Genomic DNA, 20,063 nt, shown 5'->3' with positions numbered 1-20,063 from the left:
GGGGAAGGAAAAACTATCAAGCAGCAATGAAAAGAGAACAGGGGGTGATTTTACCCTCTGCTTCTCTTTTGGGATGGAAGTCTGCAGAGACACCTCCTGTCCTCCAGAGGGCGCTAATATTACAGAGGGTTTGCTTGAGTACATAAAGGTTCAAAATAAGAACTGGTGCCATTTTGGGGGGGATTGTTGTTGTTGTTGTTGTTGTTGTCGTCTGTTTTTGCATAGATGGCTCTGTTATCCAGATCTGTGTCCAGCCTCAGCTGCAACCTCACATCACGTTCATGACACACAGCCTTCTGTGTGGAAGGAAGTTATGGCTGGGCTTGAAACCTGTCCCCCCACGGCCACCCCACCCCCACTTACAGCTCTGCCATATTGGGTGAGGTGCTTACTCGCTTAGTAACTCAGTTTCCTCATGTATAAAGGAAAACAATAGCAATGTCTCCCTCACAGGGTCGATGTTAAGATTATAAGAAATCCTACACACCCTAGGGAAATGCCTAGTTCTGCGTTGGTGGTACTGAACTGTGTTCCCTTTCAAAGTTCTTATTTTTGTATCTAAGTTTGTCCTGCTATATTTGGAGTTCATCTGGTCATCTTTTGCCCTCTATGATGGAAAATGGTCCCTAGAATAGAATTACTCGTTTTGAACTATATGAAACTGTTGACATTCAACACTATCGCTCTCCAAAATTTCATATGGTTCAATGTAATACAAAAGCAGTCACAAACCCAGAGGAGGGAAAAGCAGCTTCCATTTTTATGCTGGTTTTAGAACACACCTGAATAGCCTATAATCTTTACATTTGGGAAAGGTAAACCTTTTGGTAGAGGGACAGACACTTTCTCGTCACATGTAAACTACCATTTGGTATCCACTTCCCGTTCACAAACTGCTTTGCAAAAATATAATTTCCTTTAACTCCACAACAACAATGGCGGTGGGTGTAAACACACAGCTTTTCACATGCTCCTGATGTATCACTGTTAGTATGCCCGAGGTGATGGGGTGTGTCATGTGCCACTGCGCTTCTGGCCCCCATGTCCACACACTGGAGAGTATTTCAATCAACAGAGAGAATGATATAAAGAAAGCCCTGCCGCTCACTGTGAAGGATGGATCAGACAAAATGTAGTTCCACAGACATTTGGGTCAAATGCTTAGATGCCTAGGGGCCACCCGGTTCCGATATCGCCCGCAGTTCTGACAAGGACAAGATGTCCTTGCACTTTTTCATCTAGGGGTTGAAACTCTTGTGAGTTTCAGCTTAGTGGTTTGAGCTGTCTACAAGACACCATTCATACTGTCATCTTTCCAGTTAACTTTCATACATAAAGACATAAAAAACAAAATCCACCACGGAACCCAACAGATGAGAACACCCCACTGATTTCTTTTACCCGTATCCTCAAAGAAAACAAATTTCTCTGACAGTTCTACAGATGGTATCACATCTGCCCTTTGTTCATCCTTTCATACAATAACTTTTAAACTTTTTATTGAGCGCCTACTATGTGCCAGGCCCCACGTGAGGCCAGGGATTAGGAAACTACAAGCCAGAGGGCCAAATCCAGTCTACTGTCTGGTTTTGTAAATAAGGTTTATTGGAACACAGTCACACTCATTCATGTATGTGAATTGCATGGCTGAGTTCTGGCAAAGCTGCATAGTTGTGACAGAAATCATCTGGCCCACCAGCCAAAATACTTACTATCTGGCCATTCACAGAAAAAAGTTTGATGAGCCTACTCTAGATAAAGAGGATACAGTGGTAAAGAACAATAACAAAGTCCCCATGGGTCTTCAGATGTTCCTGTTTCTAGGACTGCAGTGGATGACTGCTTACTGCCTAAAGTTTGGGGCTGACCAAGTTCGACCCACAGGATCATAGTCAATGCCACTTCTAGGGGCGTGCAAGAATGAGAATAAGGACGACAGGTGTGGACAGATGTGCAAGAGCAGGTGCGAGAGAGGAAGTGTTGGGAAAGTGGATTAGTTAGTGTGGAAACCAGCTGGAACAGGCAGGCCACAGGGATTCCCCCAGAGGGACACCCAAACCCACGGATGGGCCAGGGACCACATGTATCAGAATCACCTGGAGACATGATTAAAAATGCAGGTTAGCAGGCCCCACCCAGGAACCTGGATGTGAGTTCCAGAGGTGTGTCTGAGCTTCCACATTCTTAGCTGGCACCCCCACGTGATTCTGAAGCGCGCTCAAGTTTGAAAGGCACTGGATTAGTGTTTAGTTTTCGTGAGCGGTCGAAGGCGCTCCCAACGCGGTCTGGCCTGAAATCCACTCGTGGCAGGTGAGAAGGGGAAAGAATCGGGGCACAGACACACAGAGGTAGATGCAGTGAAAAGGCAGTTTATTGTCTATTAATACTGTACAGAGAAACAGAGAGAAGCTACAAGTACAGCATTGGCTGTCGCTGGCAGTGTTATTTCTGAAGTCAGTTTTTGTGTTGTTTTTCATCTGAAGGAAATAGAACAGTCAAAGTACACTTCAGGTTACAAAGTACAGCAGCTAGCCCAGCAAGTCTAATTCAGAGTCAGCACGACAGGCTCCCACCCCACCCCCCAACCAACCACAAAAATGGAAATATTTACAGAGAGGTCACTCGCCCCGAGTGAGCTACTAAAGCTGAAAATTCCATCAACAACCTACATTCACTGAAAAGCTGCATCAGACACAACATTTTCTGGAACCCCTGTACGATTTTAACTCTGCTAAGTCAGGAGCTTGAGAGGAAGAAAGAGTGTTCCAGAGCCCTGCAAAGATGAGAACTCCTTCTGCTTGCCGGAATTGGATTATCACAGAATTGGGGTTGGAGCTGCACACACAACAGTTCAGATCAGGCCTTGCCTAGTGGCCTCCCTACGTGTAAACACTGGTTGCAAAACCAAGGAGCTGGAGGTCTCCCTGCCACCCCATCTCAACACTGTGAGGCTCCTGGGTGAGAAGAGATGAGAGCGTATCGGCTCTCCCTTCACACCTTTGGGCAGTTGTACAGCTCTTTCATTTTTTGCAGCTGCCTCCAGGACGCCGAGTTTGAATTGGGCCAGTTGGAGGGATTCTAGGGAGAAAGGAATTGATTTGCATGGGAACCAGAGGGGTTATTTTTCTTCAGTGTTTGTGACCTTGCCTTGCTGGAAAAGGATTTGGTCTTTTAAGGCCATAGAAAAAAGGCCCCTTTGGGGGCAAGGACGCTGCCTGGGAAGAGAGTCTAACAGGGGTGGTGAGCGGACTCTGAGACTTAAGCTGCTCTGTCTCTCAGACAGAGGAACAGGTGTGGATGAAGGTCTTTACAAAACTGAGTTTGATTGTAATGGGAACTTGGGAGCTTGGGGGAAAACTGGGCGGGGGGTGGGGTGCAGAAATCCAACAACTCTAAAAATTCAGAATCTCATTAATGGATAAAGACAATTCTTTTTTGTCTCTACTTAACTTGGAAAATATGGTGTGGCCCCACTGATATTTACAAGGACAATAATAACTCCTAATTTGATACTGTTTGGTTTATACATTTTATACGCTTATGTATAAACTGTAGATGGCCAGAGGCTTCTGACTACCCATCTCATTCAAATGTACCATAGTGAGTGGTCCCTTCCCCTCGAATGTAGTAATTAGTCCTTAAATATATGAAACAGTTGAACTTTGATCATTGCTGTCGTGAGCTTACATTTAAAATAAAACTGAGAACAAACTGAGGGTTGATGGGGAGTGGGAGGGAGGGGAGGTTGGGTGATGGGTATTGAGGAAGGCACCTATTGGGATGAGCACTGGGTGTTGTATGGAAACCAACTTGACAATAAATTTCATATTTAAAAATAAATAAATAAATAAATAAATAAAATAAAACAAAGTAAAATAAAATAAAATAAAATAAAATAAAATAAAATAAAATAAAATAAAATAATAAAATAAAATAAAATGGCTATCCCCTTCCAAAAGATCATTATACGTTATTAAAGGCATAGCCCAGAGAGCTATCTGGCCATATAAGATGGTTTATCTGATGATAGGTATAGAAAGCTTGATCTTACAACCTAGATCTGTTTGGAAACACTGGATTTCACGCAGTGGGGGCAAAAGGGCAGGTCACGGGACCTCTGATCACAACCCCCAAGGTCTGGGTTCATGCTATAGAACTCACCAGAAAGTTACCTTTGTGGAATGGAGAAATAATTCAATTAAGGGTGTTTTCAAACTCAAGCTTCATAATGCATATAGATTTCATTATAAAAATAGCTTTCCTTAAAAAAATACACAAATGTAAAATATTCAATTTCTATCACCACTCCTTACTCCCGCCCAGAGGGTAATCATCTTAGACCATAACAAATGGGCACACTATTCAGTTATGGCTCAGTCACACCAGTTGAGTCCGTGTCTCTTGCCTTTTCAAGCTATGCCACTTGTGCTTAAAAATATGCTCCCAGACCCAGAGAGGAGGCCCACAAGTTCACCCTCTCACTGTGGGAAGGACCGCGGGAGGTCACATGCTCCATGTGGCCTGCCCAGGAATGTCAGGGTGTGATAATCAGACTCAGGTGAGAACACAGGGACACGCTTGGCTGACAGACGGGCATAGACAATGTCCAAGCTATGTCCACTTGATTCTCCCTGCGCCTGACCTGCAAGGTTCTGCCTCAAGGCTCCTGTGACGAAATTTACAGCCCTGAAGAGGGCTGGGCAGGGGCGGGGAAGAGAATGTTGTGTTAATACAGCTTTGGAATACAACCTGCATTTTTTGTTTGTTTGTTTGTTTTAAAGGACAGAAAAGAAGAACATGAACAGCAATGCTAAGGCAAACTTTCAAATGGCACATCAGAACTCTGTTTTTGTCATTTGTTTTGTTCACAAGGCAGATACATTCTGTAAACATACATACCATACAGTACATTAACCATAGGAAAATAAAAAGAAAGCCACCCTGTAATTCTTTTCTTTCTGTATTTCTGTTCTTTTACTCCAGAAGGACTGCCTGAAGTCTAGGGAGAATTTGACGGTTCACGAAATATGGGTTTCTTTTGATAAAAATGCAGTGACTAGGAAGAGGCATTATGGGGAGAAGATGACCACTCACCCCCCAACTTGTAGAAACTTAGAAAACAGTCACAAAATATAAAAAAGTCATTAATTTTCAGGAAACATTTTGGTTTCCTGCTTAGTAAAAGAGAGCATTGAAAAATTGTTTTTTGTTTTTTATTTTTACAAAAGTTAAGGCTGTCCAGATCTTTGATGCAGAACGTTTAAGGTCCCCCAAATCACATCTTCTATTTTCCAGTTGAAAGCAGGGGTTCGTGCTATGGTTCTGATGGAGCGGGGAGGAGAAGCAGAGGCCTAGTTAAGTCACATAAAAATTAAGGGGGGTGGGCAAGGTGGTCTAAGGATCCCCAGGGAAATTGCCCTTTGAAACTTTCAGGATGTAATCTTTGTCTTAATTTTTTTTCTACATTCAAATAATAAGTCTTTTGGGTTTTGTTAAAATGGGAATTTTATCATGGAGTTTGCTGAAGCTATGGAAAGACAGACACATAACCACACTGTGCTCCTCAAATGAGACTGACTTCTTTTTCCCTAGAGAATGTAGGCAAGTTTTCCTGGTAAGACCAGAAGAAGGCTATACGATGAGTAAGTTGGCAGCAAGGATCAAAGATCTCATCTGGCTCATTTCCTGGAGCTGCTTGTGATAGATACCATAGCTGTGTTTACCTGCCGGGTTGTACTATCCAATAGGACAAAGGAAACTCTCGGGTTCTATCCTAATTAGTGGAATTTCGTACGCCTTGACACATAGTAAATCGAGGAGCTGCTAAAAGGTTGCATATTCACAGCGTTTCAAAACTTACTTGTGGTTTGAATAACTGGATGTGCGTGTTGCAAAAATAGAACTTAAAACTGCTTGCCTTGGAATGGTTTTTGTTGTAAACAAATCACATTTTGGGAGATGAGACTATTCCCACCAGGAATGGGCCCTTCGGTGAGTTAAACCTCAGTGACAAGAGAGATGGCTGAACAACAGAAAGTCCCCCGTGAGAATTTTGTCCCTGTTTATCTGTGTTTTAAATTGACAGGGTTAATGCCTTTAAAAAGGAGGAACTTGTTTAGTGGTTCAGTCTTGCCTCTGTCACCATATTCCCTTCCTCCTCTTTTGCTAAGCATTAGTTACCAGCATGAAATGAATGGTCATTTCAAAGGTGTTGCATGCTCCCTTGAAATGAAATTCTGCAAGAAGCAAAGAGAAATAAACTGTTTTCATGCTTGGCCTCCACATTTTGCTTCGGAGATGATACTGCATCTCTGTGTTTTCCCCTTTTATGAAAACTTGACCCTAACAGTAAGACATTCTACTTGTATGTAGGAAAAATACCTTTACCACCAGGAAGTAAAATGGAGTTGGTGGGAATTTAAAGCAGATACCTGTGTAGTAACAGTTCAAAAAGGAGTCAAATCAAATGAACTCTAGAATTTGTTTGAGTTTCCTGAAAGGCTTTGAATATTTTTAGGTTGCTCAGAAGGCTTAAGGAAACCATGCTTTGGATTTGGCCAGACAGGAATCCCCTCATCCTTTCTCCTCCCAGTACCAAGTTATATCACTGGACACTGGCCAATCACTGTTAGAGGCAATTAATTTTGTTTATGGAAAGAATTAATAGAATTATGGGTAAAAGAGGTACAAGGTAAAAAAAAAATTCCCCTTAGTTTGTCCTATTGTACATCAAAGAAAACGGAGTCAAGGATATATGTCATCAAGATTTTTTGGGATATGTAAGGTTAAACTTTACCATTTTAACCATTAAAAGATCTTGAATTCAATGCATTGAAAATCTATTTATAACAAATGAAATACCCCTCCTTCCCCACTTTCTCCTCTTTCCATTTCAAGGGGAACCGATTGTAAAATTTTAGAAGAAAATCCAACTAACCATTAGCTCAAAAAGATCATAGTTTGGCAGCTTCATTACTGATTCTCTAATTAGTCTTGCTATGTAAGTCAACACTTACATATTTTTGGAGGGTGCGATGCCATACATAATAAAGTTTTTACAGAGAATGATAGCAAGGAAGACAAAATGTTCTCAATCACAACACTGAGGATATTTTCATTATGAAGGGTAGTTACTTGTTACTGTAGGTGAGATTATAGGTCTCATCCCATAAAAGCACTGGCTGAGCCTGAGTCCTCCGTTTTTATAGGAAAATGATACAAAATATGCAAACATATGCCATATTCAAACAAACCATTTACTATGGCCACATATCATTTTAATAAAAGTGACATGTCTTACTTTAAACGATTAAATGATAGGCTTTAATAGTAAAAGTACAGACAGACCTCTAATTCATATAATTTGCTAATCCCTATAATAATAATTGATGAATGAAAGTGCAGATTATCATTGGTCTTTTAGATCTCATGTGTAGGGTTGTGGTGAGAGGGGCAGATCATTTTCTTCACCAGGAACTAGCTCACTATGGAAGGACGGGTAGGTCATTTCTGGGAATTCTCTGTCCTCGAAGAAGGACTGTTTCTCAAACAGCAAGCTCACGGGTTCTAAATTCTACCATTGTACTCACTAACTGTGCTTTTAAAAACTTCTATAGAATAGTTTTAATCCCTAAGTGAGTAAAAAAAGATAAGCTATGGTCAACTTTTAGGTTGTTTCTCTATTAAATAAATTATCAAAATGATAGATTGTCCAAACATTCAGACTGTTTTCTTTTTCTATGTCAATAGGGTTATCTGGCAGGTCATGTTCTTTAACGTCTAAATAACGTGTACGTGACCACTGACTGAGGAGCGTGAAGCTGAGTGGGGAGATTTCTAGGCAGTAAAACCAGATGTATTCCTAGGTAAGACAGCAGCTTTATACCACTGCAGCTGCTTCAGTGAACCTGAGATTATTTAGAGGGAACCCCCTCAACTATTCCAAAGCAAGCCATTGATGGAATCATCTTAGAAAGCAGAATTTAGCTCCTTCAGTCGTCCCTTCTTGAACTCTTTTGTTTGCTTGTTTACATAGTGGTGATAAAGTGACTCACTTTGTGCTAATTAAAATATAACTATTTGATAAAAATTAACTTTTAACTAAAGTGTCATTTTTCCCCTGTCCATTGGAATAAACAGAATGTTAAGCCCAGAAATTTAAAATAATAATAGAGTTAGCACTGAGAAAGCTATTTAGAACAAATTTAGCTGGTTCTATTAAGAAATTCTCTCAAGACGACCTTATTTTTTTCTCATCGACTTTCCACAGAAGTTAGCCTTGATGTCGTATGACTTACTGTATGTTTTTAAAAACTATGTTCTACGGAACATAGATAAATTTTGTGAACGATTCACAACAATGCCATGAACACTTGGGCAAATATCTTCAAGTTGCGATATCTCTGTTATTAAAATCATTTAAAATTTTACACCTTTGTTTTATTACTGTATTATTATTTTACTAAATTGCTTCCCTTTGGTTTTACTAACCCATGTGGTTGTTTGCTTTGGGAGAATGCTAAGAATTTATTTAAGGAACTGTTCGTTGTGTTCTAGAAAAAAAAGAAACAAAAAAAACCCCCTCATCTTTGATGTTCCGAAATCCCCAAAAGTTTAAGAAACATGCTTAATAGGCAGCTCAGCTATGTGTCACTCAATTGGTACTTGCAGAATGACTTTAAGTGCTTAACGTGGAGAAGACAGGTCTTTGTTAAACATTTTTTTACATTCTCAAGTTTGTTTTGAGGGCTGGCTAGACCTCCATGGTGACGTCACGGGAAACATTCTCTTTCTCATGGGGACAGAAAGAAAAGAGTCCAGAAGTAAGGCTCTGTAATCAAGCGGGCGGGTGAGATGAACAGGTAAATTCAGTTCCAGCACCGTCCGTCCACAATGAAGTGGAAACATGGCAGCGACCACTGTAGGTCAGAAAGACTGGTTTAGAAATAGGGTCACTGCAGAGATACTCCTCAAAATGATCCCTTCGTCGAAAATACATTAACATGATCAGAAAATATCCGTGAAAAAGAAAACAATATAAAAATTGACTTTTTTTTTTTTTTGAGACAATAGAAGCAAGGCTCATGGATATGCCTAAGTTTAGAGATCACTACTAATGCTCAAAACAATGTCTGTTTCATGTCCTTAGAAAATTAAAAATGGTGCTTCATATATAAAGGGTCCATCAGTTAAGCCGCAGAAAGAGGCAGCTGCCGATGGGCAGGTTACGGAATCAGTCCCTACATTTCAGCCGTGACAAAGCACTGGGTTCTTTTCTTTTCCATCAACTTCATTTCAGTTTTAACAGAAGGAAAGCCATAGATGCACAATACTGTAATCTGGAAGCTTATGTAAGGCAGCAAAAAGCATCACCCTAGATTGAACAGACTAAGTAAGGTCCACTTTTGGCCACACTAGCTACCAGCTAGAGCCAACAGCATTTTGCCACACGAGATATAAAAGCAAAGATCCACAGCAAGGGAGGCAAGGGAGAAGTCAGCGACGTGGTGACGTGTGACTACATTATAGGAACACGCTACAAAATGAAACCCCCGGTACCACTGGGTTCAATTCCAGTCAAGTGAATTAAGGCTACTAGATAACTGGCTGATGTGAAGAGTCCATTCCAATCGAGCAGTAAGAAATCGATTCACTCTCGAAGACACAAGGAAAGGTTTAGAGGAAAAGCAAGTTCTTGGAAAGAATGAAGCAAACACATGCACGCTGTCTCTCAGGTGAGGAAACTGGAGAAAAATGAGAGGGGAAAAATAAGAAAGATCAAAGCAATCCAACTGCAAGGCAAGGCAGGTGTTTGCTTCCAGTTCACAGTATTGCAGTTAGTGGTACAGTGAGGTCTACGTAAGTGGTGGAGAGCACAGAGGCTGCCCAGAAGAAAAGGGAAGAAAGAAGTGGTCACATGACAACACAGCATTGACAGCGCTTTTTCTTTTGGGTACCTGGGGCTGGCTCTGTGGCCAGGCTCTCTTCCTTCCCTTCTGGGGATGAGGGCTCTGTGGTGTCTGAGATTGGCCTCCCGGACACAAGCTCTGCCGCATTCCCATCGATAGTGGACACGTCCGTCACGGTCTTCTCCCTCAATGACTTCTCATCGTCTTCATCAATGAGGACCAATTCAGCCTTGATGGTTTCATCATAGCCTAGCACCTTCTTAGTCTCCTCTTCATCCTCAATATTTTGGTAGCCCATGAAAATCATGGTGACTGGCTGATCCAAGTTTGCCTCCGGCCCTTCCGTGCTGGGAGCTGGGGCCTGCTGCCCTGGGGTCCCGGAAGAATGATCTTTCCTAGACTTATGTACCATTTCTAACTTGGCTTCTTTGCAGAGCATGTGTTCCTTAGGGTGGCTGAGGCTCCCGTCCGCAATCACAGTTCTTTCTGACACGTGCCCTCCTCTGAAGCTTGATTGTCCCGCCTTCTGAATAAGCTCTTCTACATCCTTTGAGCTTAATCTGTGCACTCCATTTTCTACTACAGTGCCTCCTGAGTGCACCTCATACACTACTTTGGTACCGTCATCATAGACTTTGACTCCTCTCTGATGGACCCCCTCTGGGCCAATGGTGGATGTAGAGAGAATCTTGGTCTCTCCTGTTTGTTTGTCTTTCTCCACATTAATTTCCATGGCGTACACAGCTTGAATGAAAACAAGAGAAAGGAAGTGCATGTTACAACAAAAAAAGCCAGTGAATGGTTAATTGCCAAACAGACAAAAAAAAAAGGTTTTGTGCCCTTTCTAGTCTAACTGCCAAGCATCTTGAGTGTTAGAGTTGAGTGCACATTGTGGACAGAGGTGGTTATATATGTATTTGAACACAGAAGCTTAATACACTGGGAAGCCAGGTGTACAGAGTTACTATATCTCAGTGGCACTTATACTTTTAAGGAAGACCTGCTAAAATAAGACCACAAGCGACTGTTTGGATCCAACGTAATGAATTACAGGGAGGCTGGTGACATGCAAGTTTACCTTGATTGAGACCTTACCCTTATCTTATAGGCAATTTTATAGGCCCTGGTTATGAAATACCATAATTCCAAAACCTTGAATCTTTTTCCAATTCTTTCCCCAAGCACTCTACTGTTGTTTTTTTTTTTTTTCCTGCATTTCCTCTTACTGTTAATGGAGAATAAGAATATGCAAAGGATTTTGCAGGTGGGACCTGGCTATCCTCCACTGTTCGGTAAAACAGGGTGTGTGCGGGAACTGAAGTGACAAAAGCAGTCAGATTCCATGCTCTGAGTACTCCAATCGCTTAGCTAGGTTTCTGAAACACGAACCATTAAGAGAACAAGACAGAGGTAGTGTCATCCTGTGACACTGGAACTCGGGGACAATGACTACAGAAGGCCCCTTCTTCTGCCGTGTGCACAGCACACGAGCCAGGTCCTCGTGATTCTGCCCCATCCATCAACTTCTTTCTCTTTTACTGCCACTACTCAATCTGAGACACCACTTCTGCTCCCCTAGATTACTGGAAGGGCATGCTACCTGCTCTTCCCAATCAGCCTAGCCCTCTCCAGCTCATCCCAAACCCCGCTGCCTATCTGGGGCTCCTAAGGACATGCTCTTCCCTGTTCTAGTCTTGTGTGACACTCCATATTTTCAAATCTGTTACACAGAGGCACACATTCTGTGGCCAGAGGCACACATTCTGGATGCCAGGGAACTGACCATTGGTCCCATAAGGCCAACTGTCCCCAGGCACCCTTTCCCTGGATGACCCAAGGATACATCAGCCTCCACAGCTTCAAAACTGAATCCACCTTCTCTGAAAACTCCTCCATAGCCTTGGTTTTACATAACACCGGCACCATACAGTATCTCAAGCGAGAAGCCTCAGAATCACACCTGATTTGTCCTTTTCTTCCTAATTTCTTCCATAGCCAAACAATTGTTGTGAGAAATTAATTGCATTTCATACTTCTCCCCTTGTACCTCCTCACCACTGCCTCTATTACCACTGCCTCAGATCAGGCCCCCTTCTGCTCTCTGCATGACAGCTGTGCCCAAGTTCACCTGTCACTTCTCATAGCAGGGGGCAGAAGGGGCCCAACGTTTGTTTCTGTATTTCCAGAGGAGCAAAGAATGGTTTTATATTTTTAAAATATTATTAAAAGAAAAGGAAGGAAGGAAGGAAGGAAGGAAGGAAGGAAGGAAGGAAGGAAGGAAGGAAAGAAAGAAAGGTAAAGAAAGAAAAGAACATAAAGAAAAAAAGAATTTAAGAAAGAGAAAAGGAAAAAAAAGGGAAAAAAAGAATATGTGCTCCACAACACCTAAAATATTTATAATCAGGCCATTTATAGAAAAAGTCTGCCAACCCTGCTAGCCTATACTCCATTCTGCCCATAGCACCCTCTCCACAAACCCTGTGTTGGTTCCTTGTGTCTTTATGGGATAAATGCCAAATGCCTTAGCTTGGCATATAATTCCCCTTGGAATTTGTCTGCAACTTCCTTTCAAGGCTTGCCTCACAGCCCCTCTCATTCCATGTACACCCCGGCCACAGCAAACTCACTCTTCCCAGAATTGAACATCCTTCCCTGCCTGCTGTCTCCCTGCCCAGCCTGCCTTTCCCATGTGGCATCTCTGCTTATGAGTCCTTACCTCTTTCAGAATAACTATAAGCTCCCCAACTATGTTAAGAAGATCCAAATGATCTTTTCAACCACATGTTCAATGGCTCCCTTTTCCTCTAGCATAATCTAGTAACTGGTGTTACCATCCCACACCTCAACTCTTCCTGCTTTTAAGATTCCCTTCTTCTGAAACGTCCTTCTTGTAAGTTTCTATACATCCAAATACGACCCATCGATGGGTCATCCATCCATCAATGCCCAGTCAGCTGCCTCCTCTTCCAGAAGGTTTCTTTGACTCTTCCATCTCTAAGGCATCCCTCTCTCTTTTTTTAACTTAGTTTTTTTCAGTAATCTCTACCCCCAACATGGGGTACAAACTCACAATCCCCAGATCAAGAGTCTCACACTCTTGCAACTGAGTCAGCCACTGCCCCCTCTCGCTCTTCTTAAGAGTCTCTGAACATTTCTAAACCTCTCTGAAGGTGCGTCACACTTTCCACTCAGTAGTATAATTATTTGTGGGAATGTTTTATTAGCTCCATAGATTTTTAGGATCACTAAAGGCTAGTGTTTTGCCTGACGTCTTTCTATGATTCCCCCCTCCCCACCAGCACCTACCTTGAAGTCTTTTGTATAGAAGGTACCCGATATACACACCTGTGAAACAAACACTACTAATTGAAAAGTCTACTTTGGTTGCCTTAATCTAGTCACAAATACTTTGTATAACACGACACCCATGAAAAGGTACACACAGTAATTAATGTTTGAACTGGTTAAGAAAATAGCAACGATACTGTTCCATCTGCTTGGGTAATAAGATACAGTCTGTTCACAGTTCACACTTAACTAAAAAGATTGTGAAGTCAGATCCAATGCTTGATTTTCATCATGTCCATTTTGAAAGTTTCACTTATTCAGCACAAAGATCTTGAGTTTCCTTCAGTGACACAGTGAGAGGCCAACCGATCTTTGTCATTTCAGAAGCACATGGGCTCACACAATGATGGTGATGTCAAGAGAAATATTTGTCTCAGTTATTTCCTGATTTTCCACAAAGCGTGTCACCAGAGAAACAGAATAGGCATTTAAAATTCTGCACGGACTCCAAAGCCTCTTCTTTAAATATTACACTTATAATTTAAAAAGCACCATTTTGGGTTATTATGTCCTATTACTATTAAAACACTCATGGGACATATTTGTAAGGATGGTACTAATGATTGCCAGTTATAGGTACAATATCTAATTATCCATCCAGTAATATGTGAACAAAATGACACCTTGATCTGTAATCAGTACAGAATATGGAACAAAACATTTTCATATCCATATGTGATCGGATACAAATTATTAACATGGGAATCTTTAGAGATGTCTTTCTTCTTTTGCCCACCAATGAGAATGCTGTCATTGTTGGTCCAATCTTCCTCTCTCCATCATCTTAACCCCCAACCCTCATTTTGTCTTTGCCTGTTCCTGGATTCAAAGACTGGACAGAAAAGACGATGAGGAGAAGTTCTGTGCTCGAACAGCTAAGTAGACACACACACAATAGAGTTGAGAAAGAAGGAATTCAGAAGGAGAGCTCATAAAAGCTGTGTGCAATATGGATGGAGAGGGAACATTTTTGTGGCAGTGGAGGGGATATGCAGAGGAAAGAAAAGGAAACGTAAGAAATGCTTCCAGTGGGGATATGAATTGGATTCCTTTTCACATCCTTCAGGAAAAACAGGTAAAGAACAGAGTTTCTCTTTAGTTTTGTTCTAGTTTTGTTTTGTTCTTGTTCTTGTTCTTGTGTGTGATTTTAAACTGTATTTTGTTAAATGTGCTGTGGCCCTGGGACTGAACCACGTGTGGCATGGTTTCATTAGGGTTACATATTCATATCTACATTTTCATGTTGTACACTGTTCTTGCAATATCTCTAGAATATGGGGGTAGAACATCTGAAGACATTTTGCTCATAAAATAAACCTAAGTATGTTATGCCATAAAATACAATATCCATCCATATTTCCTCCCTCAGATAAAACAAGGCTTCAAAAGAAACAGATTTTTAGCAGGTTTTGTCAGGGTCCAGCCTCACATGCTTTGTCTCCATCTCTCTCCTCTTAGGATGGGATACTTAGGTGAGCACTTTGAGAAGCTCTTGCTTCACACAAAGGCTTTGACTTCATGGATACCCATATGAGAATATTATCAGACATTCAGAAAACCACACAGGAGGCATGAACGTTTATCTTAAACATGTTGTTGATGAGCAAGCATTGTTATTTTGCTCTAGTTCTCAGCCAGTAATATTTCAAATGTGAACCAGGGTGGATATGAACCAGTAGGAAAATGAGACTTACATGTTAAATTTGACATTTTATTTTCGATGCCATGCACACAATTTAAACAACTCTCCCGCTTGTTACTGCCGAGTCGTGTTTACCAGAGGTCTCTCAATTACGTCATGCTCTCATGTCTAACCACAAAAAATACCCCCTGCTCTTCCCTCCTCTTCCCTCCTCTTCCCTCAAGCTGCCCCGTGCCACGGGGGTAACAGGACAATCTGTGTAGTGACAAGGGCCCAGTGCTCAGCTTATTGGAAAAAAAAAAGGAAGGGGTGCTGCTGAGGGGCGGAGGCTTTCTGTGAAGCCCCTGAAAGAGATTTTGAGAGAGCCCCATGGACATACAAGAAAGCATGTGAAGAAAAGCTCTCTGAAATTTCCTGAAGGAGTGTTCTGGAGAGAAAAAAGAAAGGAGACAGTCTGATGGTAGTTCCAATGATAGGAGGACTGAAATCTGGAAGTACGTTTTTACAAAATGATAGATTTAATTGCGGATTTCCCGACATGACATACTGATGACAATAAGGTTGGAGGGTTTAAAGCATTTGTGCAATTCTTTCCAAGAACCTAGACAGGGGAGTGAGTAGATACTCATTTTGTCAGTGAAGAATAAGAACCAAAGCAGTAACTTTCTGCAAAGGGATACAAGTGAATGATGGAATGGCACTTGGATGTTGGCTTTACTAGGTTCTTGCTCCCCCATGGCTCTCTGGTCAATAAGGAGAATCTTGAAGAGGCAGAGGCGGTCTAATGGGGGTTGATAATACTAGACTCCAGGTGCTGAAAACAGCCAGGTGTGGACTAGAAGGGAGGCCCCTGGGGAAGATACTTGCCGAAAAACCAGGGCGAGGGTGGGCTGTGAAGCTGTTCTGGTCTGGCATGCTGTGGAGCCCAAAGACATGGGTCTGGGAAGCAGAGAATGCTTGATTCCAGTTCAAACTTATTTCCATGGCTCTATGTACTCTTTTGTTCCTAGTTACCATTAACTTTGGTAAAGAGAAGGCAGCTCTAAAGACTATAAGGAGCCCAGGGAAAAGGAAACAAGAACACCCAACACAAGTGACGTGGGGCTGACAAATCACATGATTCCATTTCAGAAACAAGCCAAGAGCATACCAAATAAGACAGTGTGTTCCATGAGGACGGAAAACTCAATCATGTCACATCCCTTGACTCATCAGGGTTCTCCCAGCTCACTTGTTTTGACCCACTGTGATCAGTGGGAGGAGGTAGAAGGCCGAAGGTCCACATGTAAAGTATAAAATGACACCGCCCACTGTCATTAGTCAGTTAAGATGGGAGGTATTGGGGAAAGGGAGGAAGACACTTGGTCTAAATTCCTATTGAGGTGACACCCTGTCTTTGGACCTCACTTTTCCCATTTGTACAATGAAGGATATCCAGCTTTGATATCCTGTGGCGCTGTAAACAGCCTGTGTGCCTTGTGACCCAATGATGTATAAAGTATGTTAGGAGGGCAACAGACAGCCAGACCATGACTGTTACCCAAAAGTGAACATCCAGTAGCTGACATCGTACTGGGAATGTAGAAGAGAAACGGTGCACATGCTTGGCTTATTGAGCGAATGCACATACATGCAATTTTCTCCTGCTGGCCTATGAGTACGCATATACATATATGCTCGTACCTTCTCTTGAGGATGGAAATACAAAACTGGCTATCATAATGGCAAAATAACAGTGAAAGTGAGGAAACTGATTCAGAGTGGATTTTCCCTCTCATCCCAACACTTAGGCAATCTCTAACTTCAAAAACCAGTAATCAAAAATTTCTTGGAATAATTGTTTTCCCGGATACCTTAGTATTAACAAAAGTAAGTCAGCAAAGTTGTGATATCATGGATAACAAGAGCAAAAGTCAATTTCCTATATCTGATTTTGCTCCTACCTTCTTGGTCAAGAAGGACAGTTTTCAGTCCAAAAAGTGCCAGAAAGAATACCACTAAGAGAGAAATGAAGCCCAGATGGGTGGAGAAGATTGGAAAAAAATAAAGCACCCAGGGATATAAATGCGTTCAGTGCTTCAGACCCAGGGATCAGTTCCCTTATCGATAAATGTGTCTTAAGAATCTTACACACTGGGACGGGGGGGGGGGGGGTGGCGGGGGGCAGACCTGGGTGGCTCAGTGGGTTAAACATCTGACTCTTGGTTTAGGCTCAGGTCATGATCTCATGGTTTGTAAATTCAAGTCCCACATTAGGCTCCGTGCTGACAGTACAGAGCCTGCTTGGGATTCTCTCTCTCCGTCTCTCTCTCTGCTCCTGCCTGTCCCCCCATCCCCACTTGCTCTCTCTGTCGCTCTCTAAAAATTAAATAAACTTAAAAAAAAATCTTATACACTGGGAAAGGTGTGGAGGCAGACATCCAAAGTTCTGATTTTAAAAAATAGAAGGAAGGAATTACATAAACTATGTAGCAGTAGCTTGAGATCATGGCTGGCTAAATTCTGAAGTTCATTTTCAAAGAGCAGAGACCACCAAGAACCAGGGAGGATTCATCAGGCAGAAGGTATACAGATTAATCTCGTTTTCTTTTTGTTTCAGTCCTTTATAGACAATTTAGGCAAAGCCAGAGACACAGCACATCTGGATCATCATCAAGTCCCTTATATTCCTGTGAACAAGACAGAAATATGTGCCTTTGGGTGTCAAGACAATTGCCAGAACTTGTTACTCATTAAATGATCATGCCCCATACATGTCTACTTAGGGTTCTCAAGGGCCAGGAGACCCCAACAGTATGTCACAGGCCTCTGACTTTGGATCCAATTGTGCAATGTTTTCATCAACGCGATGATGAAAAATAATGGAAGCTTACTTTTCAGATCTGAGATGATACCAAATAGAGAAGAAAAGCAAGGTTGTGAGGTGCTAAAATCAATAGCTGTGAAGACCCCAACAACAGAGAAGATCTATTTTTAAAACTGTTAAACCCTTTATTCAGACGGAAATCTGATATAGAAATACAATATAAACCCAAGGACAGAGGAGCTGCTGTGTCTGAAATGGGAGAGAACACCTGAGCCCTGACTCTCAAATCCCCTTACACCATTCCCTCCTCTACTTTTCAAGAAGGCTCCTCAGTGACGCCCCAAGGGGCTCCTGACACTTACATGGGGCAATCTAACATGAAGAAATTTAACAATCACATCAAATCTACAAAGGGCAGATAGCTCATCCTTACTTTTGCCTTTTGAGATAATGAAATAAAGAACTTTGTAGGTTCTCTGAGCAGGTGAAGCCATATGTGCACAATTAGGGAAACAGACTACGTGTTTCAACGGCAATGATTCTGGAACTACGACTACACAGGATAAAGGGAATAAGGATGAGCAGTGGCACATGTCAAACGACTCTGAGGCTTTACTTTAGAACCTGAACCTGAAAGGCTATGGCACCAGCGAAGTGAGTCATATGGTCTGTGGCTTCACGCTCTGGGCTGGGGGGAGATCAGCTCACCCAAGAGTACATGGAGCAGCTCTGAGCACTGCAGCTCAGGAAGATTAGAGACAAAGTGAGGAGTGTTCAGAGGGGAGGGACAAGGATGGCGGAGGGTGTCAAGGGCATGTAGAGTGGGGATCTGGGAAAGACCAGAAAATGACAGTCATTTTCAAATAGTTAAAGGGAAATCAACTTGGGTTTGTTCTGAGTGGCTCCAGGTGGCAGGATAAGGACCAACGGGGGGAGATGGAGGCAGACGAATGATAGCTCCAACAGAGGAAGGACTTCCCCAGGGTCAGAACCAATTAGAATGAGCTGCCTGGAGGGACACTAAGCTCCAATAACAGAGGTGTGTGACTGTGTCTGAGGACCTCTTTGGAGGGCGGCTATACCCTGGCTTCCATGTTTGACTGGAATAGACGCCACCTAATTCTAAAAGCAATGATGCTAAATAAATCCCCATTTATACACAATCCTGAACTTCCCAAACTCCAAACAACCAGAATATTGAGTAATGACAAGTGACATATATTAAAATGGCCCCAAGATTATGCAAAGTTTCCAAAAGGATGTTCATAAAGCAAGATGGATCATATCTAGGAAAAAGAATTCTAGTGGTGAGTGCCATTATTTGGTATGCTATCCGTGCTCTGTATTGTCACTATTGGCCATAAATGATCATGAATCTGGACACTCCATTCCAAAAGCAGTCTAGACAAAGGAGTTAACCACATCAAATGCGATTCCAGCCACAATTCTGCTCGTATATATTTCCACAGTTAGATATATCTATGCAAATTTGTTCTTCAGTAATAAACTAAAGTACACATAAACTTGTTTTTGAAGATTCTCATCACATAACACTTTTTTTGGAAAGTGCATTTGCCATTGGATCGCTATATTTCTGCAGCATCTTCAACTATGAAGGAAGTTAGGTTGTGATAGTGCACGTAGCCCCACAGACCCAGCACTACAATCACATTAACATTTTACTCTTGCATATTACAATGTTCGACTATCAGTGCTACTCTTATCCCCCTTAAAAATTAGTTCTCACACACTGTCTCTACCCTCTCCCTGAGCTGATCCATTAGTTGGATCATATCACCTGTCCTGTGAGGTCCGGGAACATGTTGTGGAAAGGGGCTGGGAAGCTGTTTACCCACACTTATTGGGAACTATCAACAACCAAGGCTCCAATAACAAGCAGAAGGTATGTGACTGTTGAACAGTTATTACCTTATCTGATCTCATAAGTGCTCCTTGGAGCATTTGATAGTCTGTGGCTTAAACTACTGCCAGTGATTCCTTTACAGCATGCCTGTAGGTGCAAGATCCAGTTTATCAGTCCAGGGACATGTGGACCTGGCCAGGGTTTGACCACACACCATTTAAGGTCCCACCCAACTCTACAACTCCATAAGTCAGTATGTAAAACTGATATGCTAAGATGTTTATGGAGACATCCCACAGATATTTAATCAGTGCACAACTGCGTCAACACTTACTTGCCCTTTTATTTTATTTTTACATTAAAATAAGGAGGGAATATTTGCTTCACAAAATATTCAGATTGGCCCATATAAAAGATTTCTCTGGCTTAGAAGTCCATGATTATTTTGTTTCATGGAAAGTATCATTATAAGATTTATTTTAGAAATTAATTCAC

General features: G+C 41.9%; 1 protein-coding gene and 1 long non-coding RNA gene across 14 annotated transcripts in view; one reads left to right on the top strand and one right to left on the bottom strand.

Moving 5' to 3' along the window:
• Nucleotides 1-20,063, bottom strand: part of PALM2AKAP2 (PALM2 and AKAP2 fusion) — a 488,279-nt gene that overhangs the window by 183,242 nt on the left and 284,974 nt on the right. For 9 of the 13 annotated variants that reach the window (XM_045043558.1, XM_045043561.1, XM_019816297.3 and 6 more), the window contains one exon: nt 9,957-10,652. The exons of 3 other annotated variants lie outside the window; for them this stretch is intronic. In XM_045043558.1, the coding sequence (XP_044899493.1) occupies nt 9,957-10,652 (696 nt within the window). Of the gene's footprint in view, nt 1-8,775; nt 10,653-20,063 lie in introns of those variants that run through there. One more of the 13 variants, XM_045043567.1, reaches the window with a different exon arrangement.
• LOC123381754 lies at nt 1,754-18,185 on the top strand. Its single transcript, XR_006589114.1, has 2 exons — nt 1,754-2,310; nt 17,498-18,185. It is a non-coding gene; the product is annotated as an uncharacterized LOC123381754 (long non-coding RNA).

The sequence above is a fragment of the Felis catus genome, chromosome D4 (genome assembly GCF_018350175.1).
Source record: "Felis catus isolate Fca126 chromosome D4, F.catus_Fca126_mat1.0, whole genome shotgun sequence".
NCBI classification, from domain to species: domain Eukaryota; kingdom Metazoa; phylum Chordata; class Mammalia; order Carnivora; family Felidae; genus Felis; species Felis catus.
Note: the sequence above shows the minus strand (reverse complement) of the source record. Positions and strands in the feature narration are given on the sequence as shown.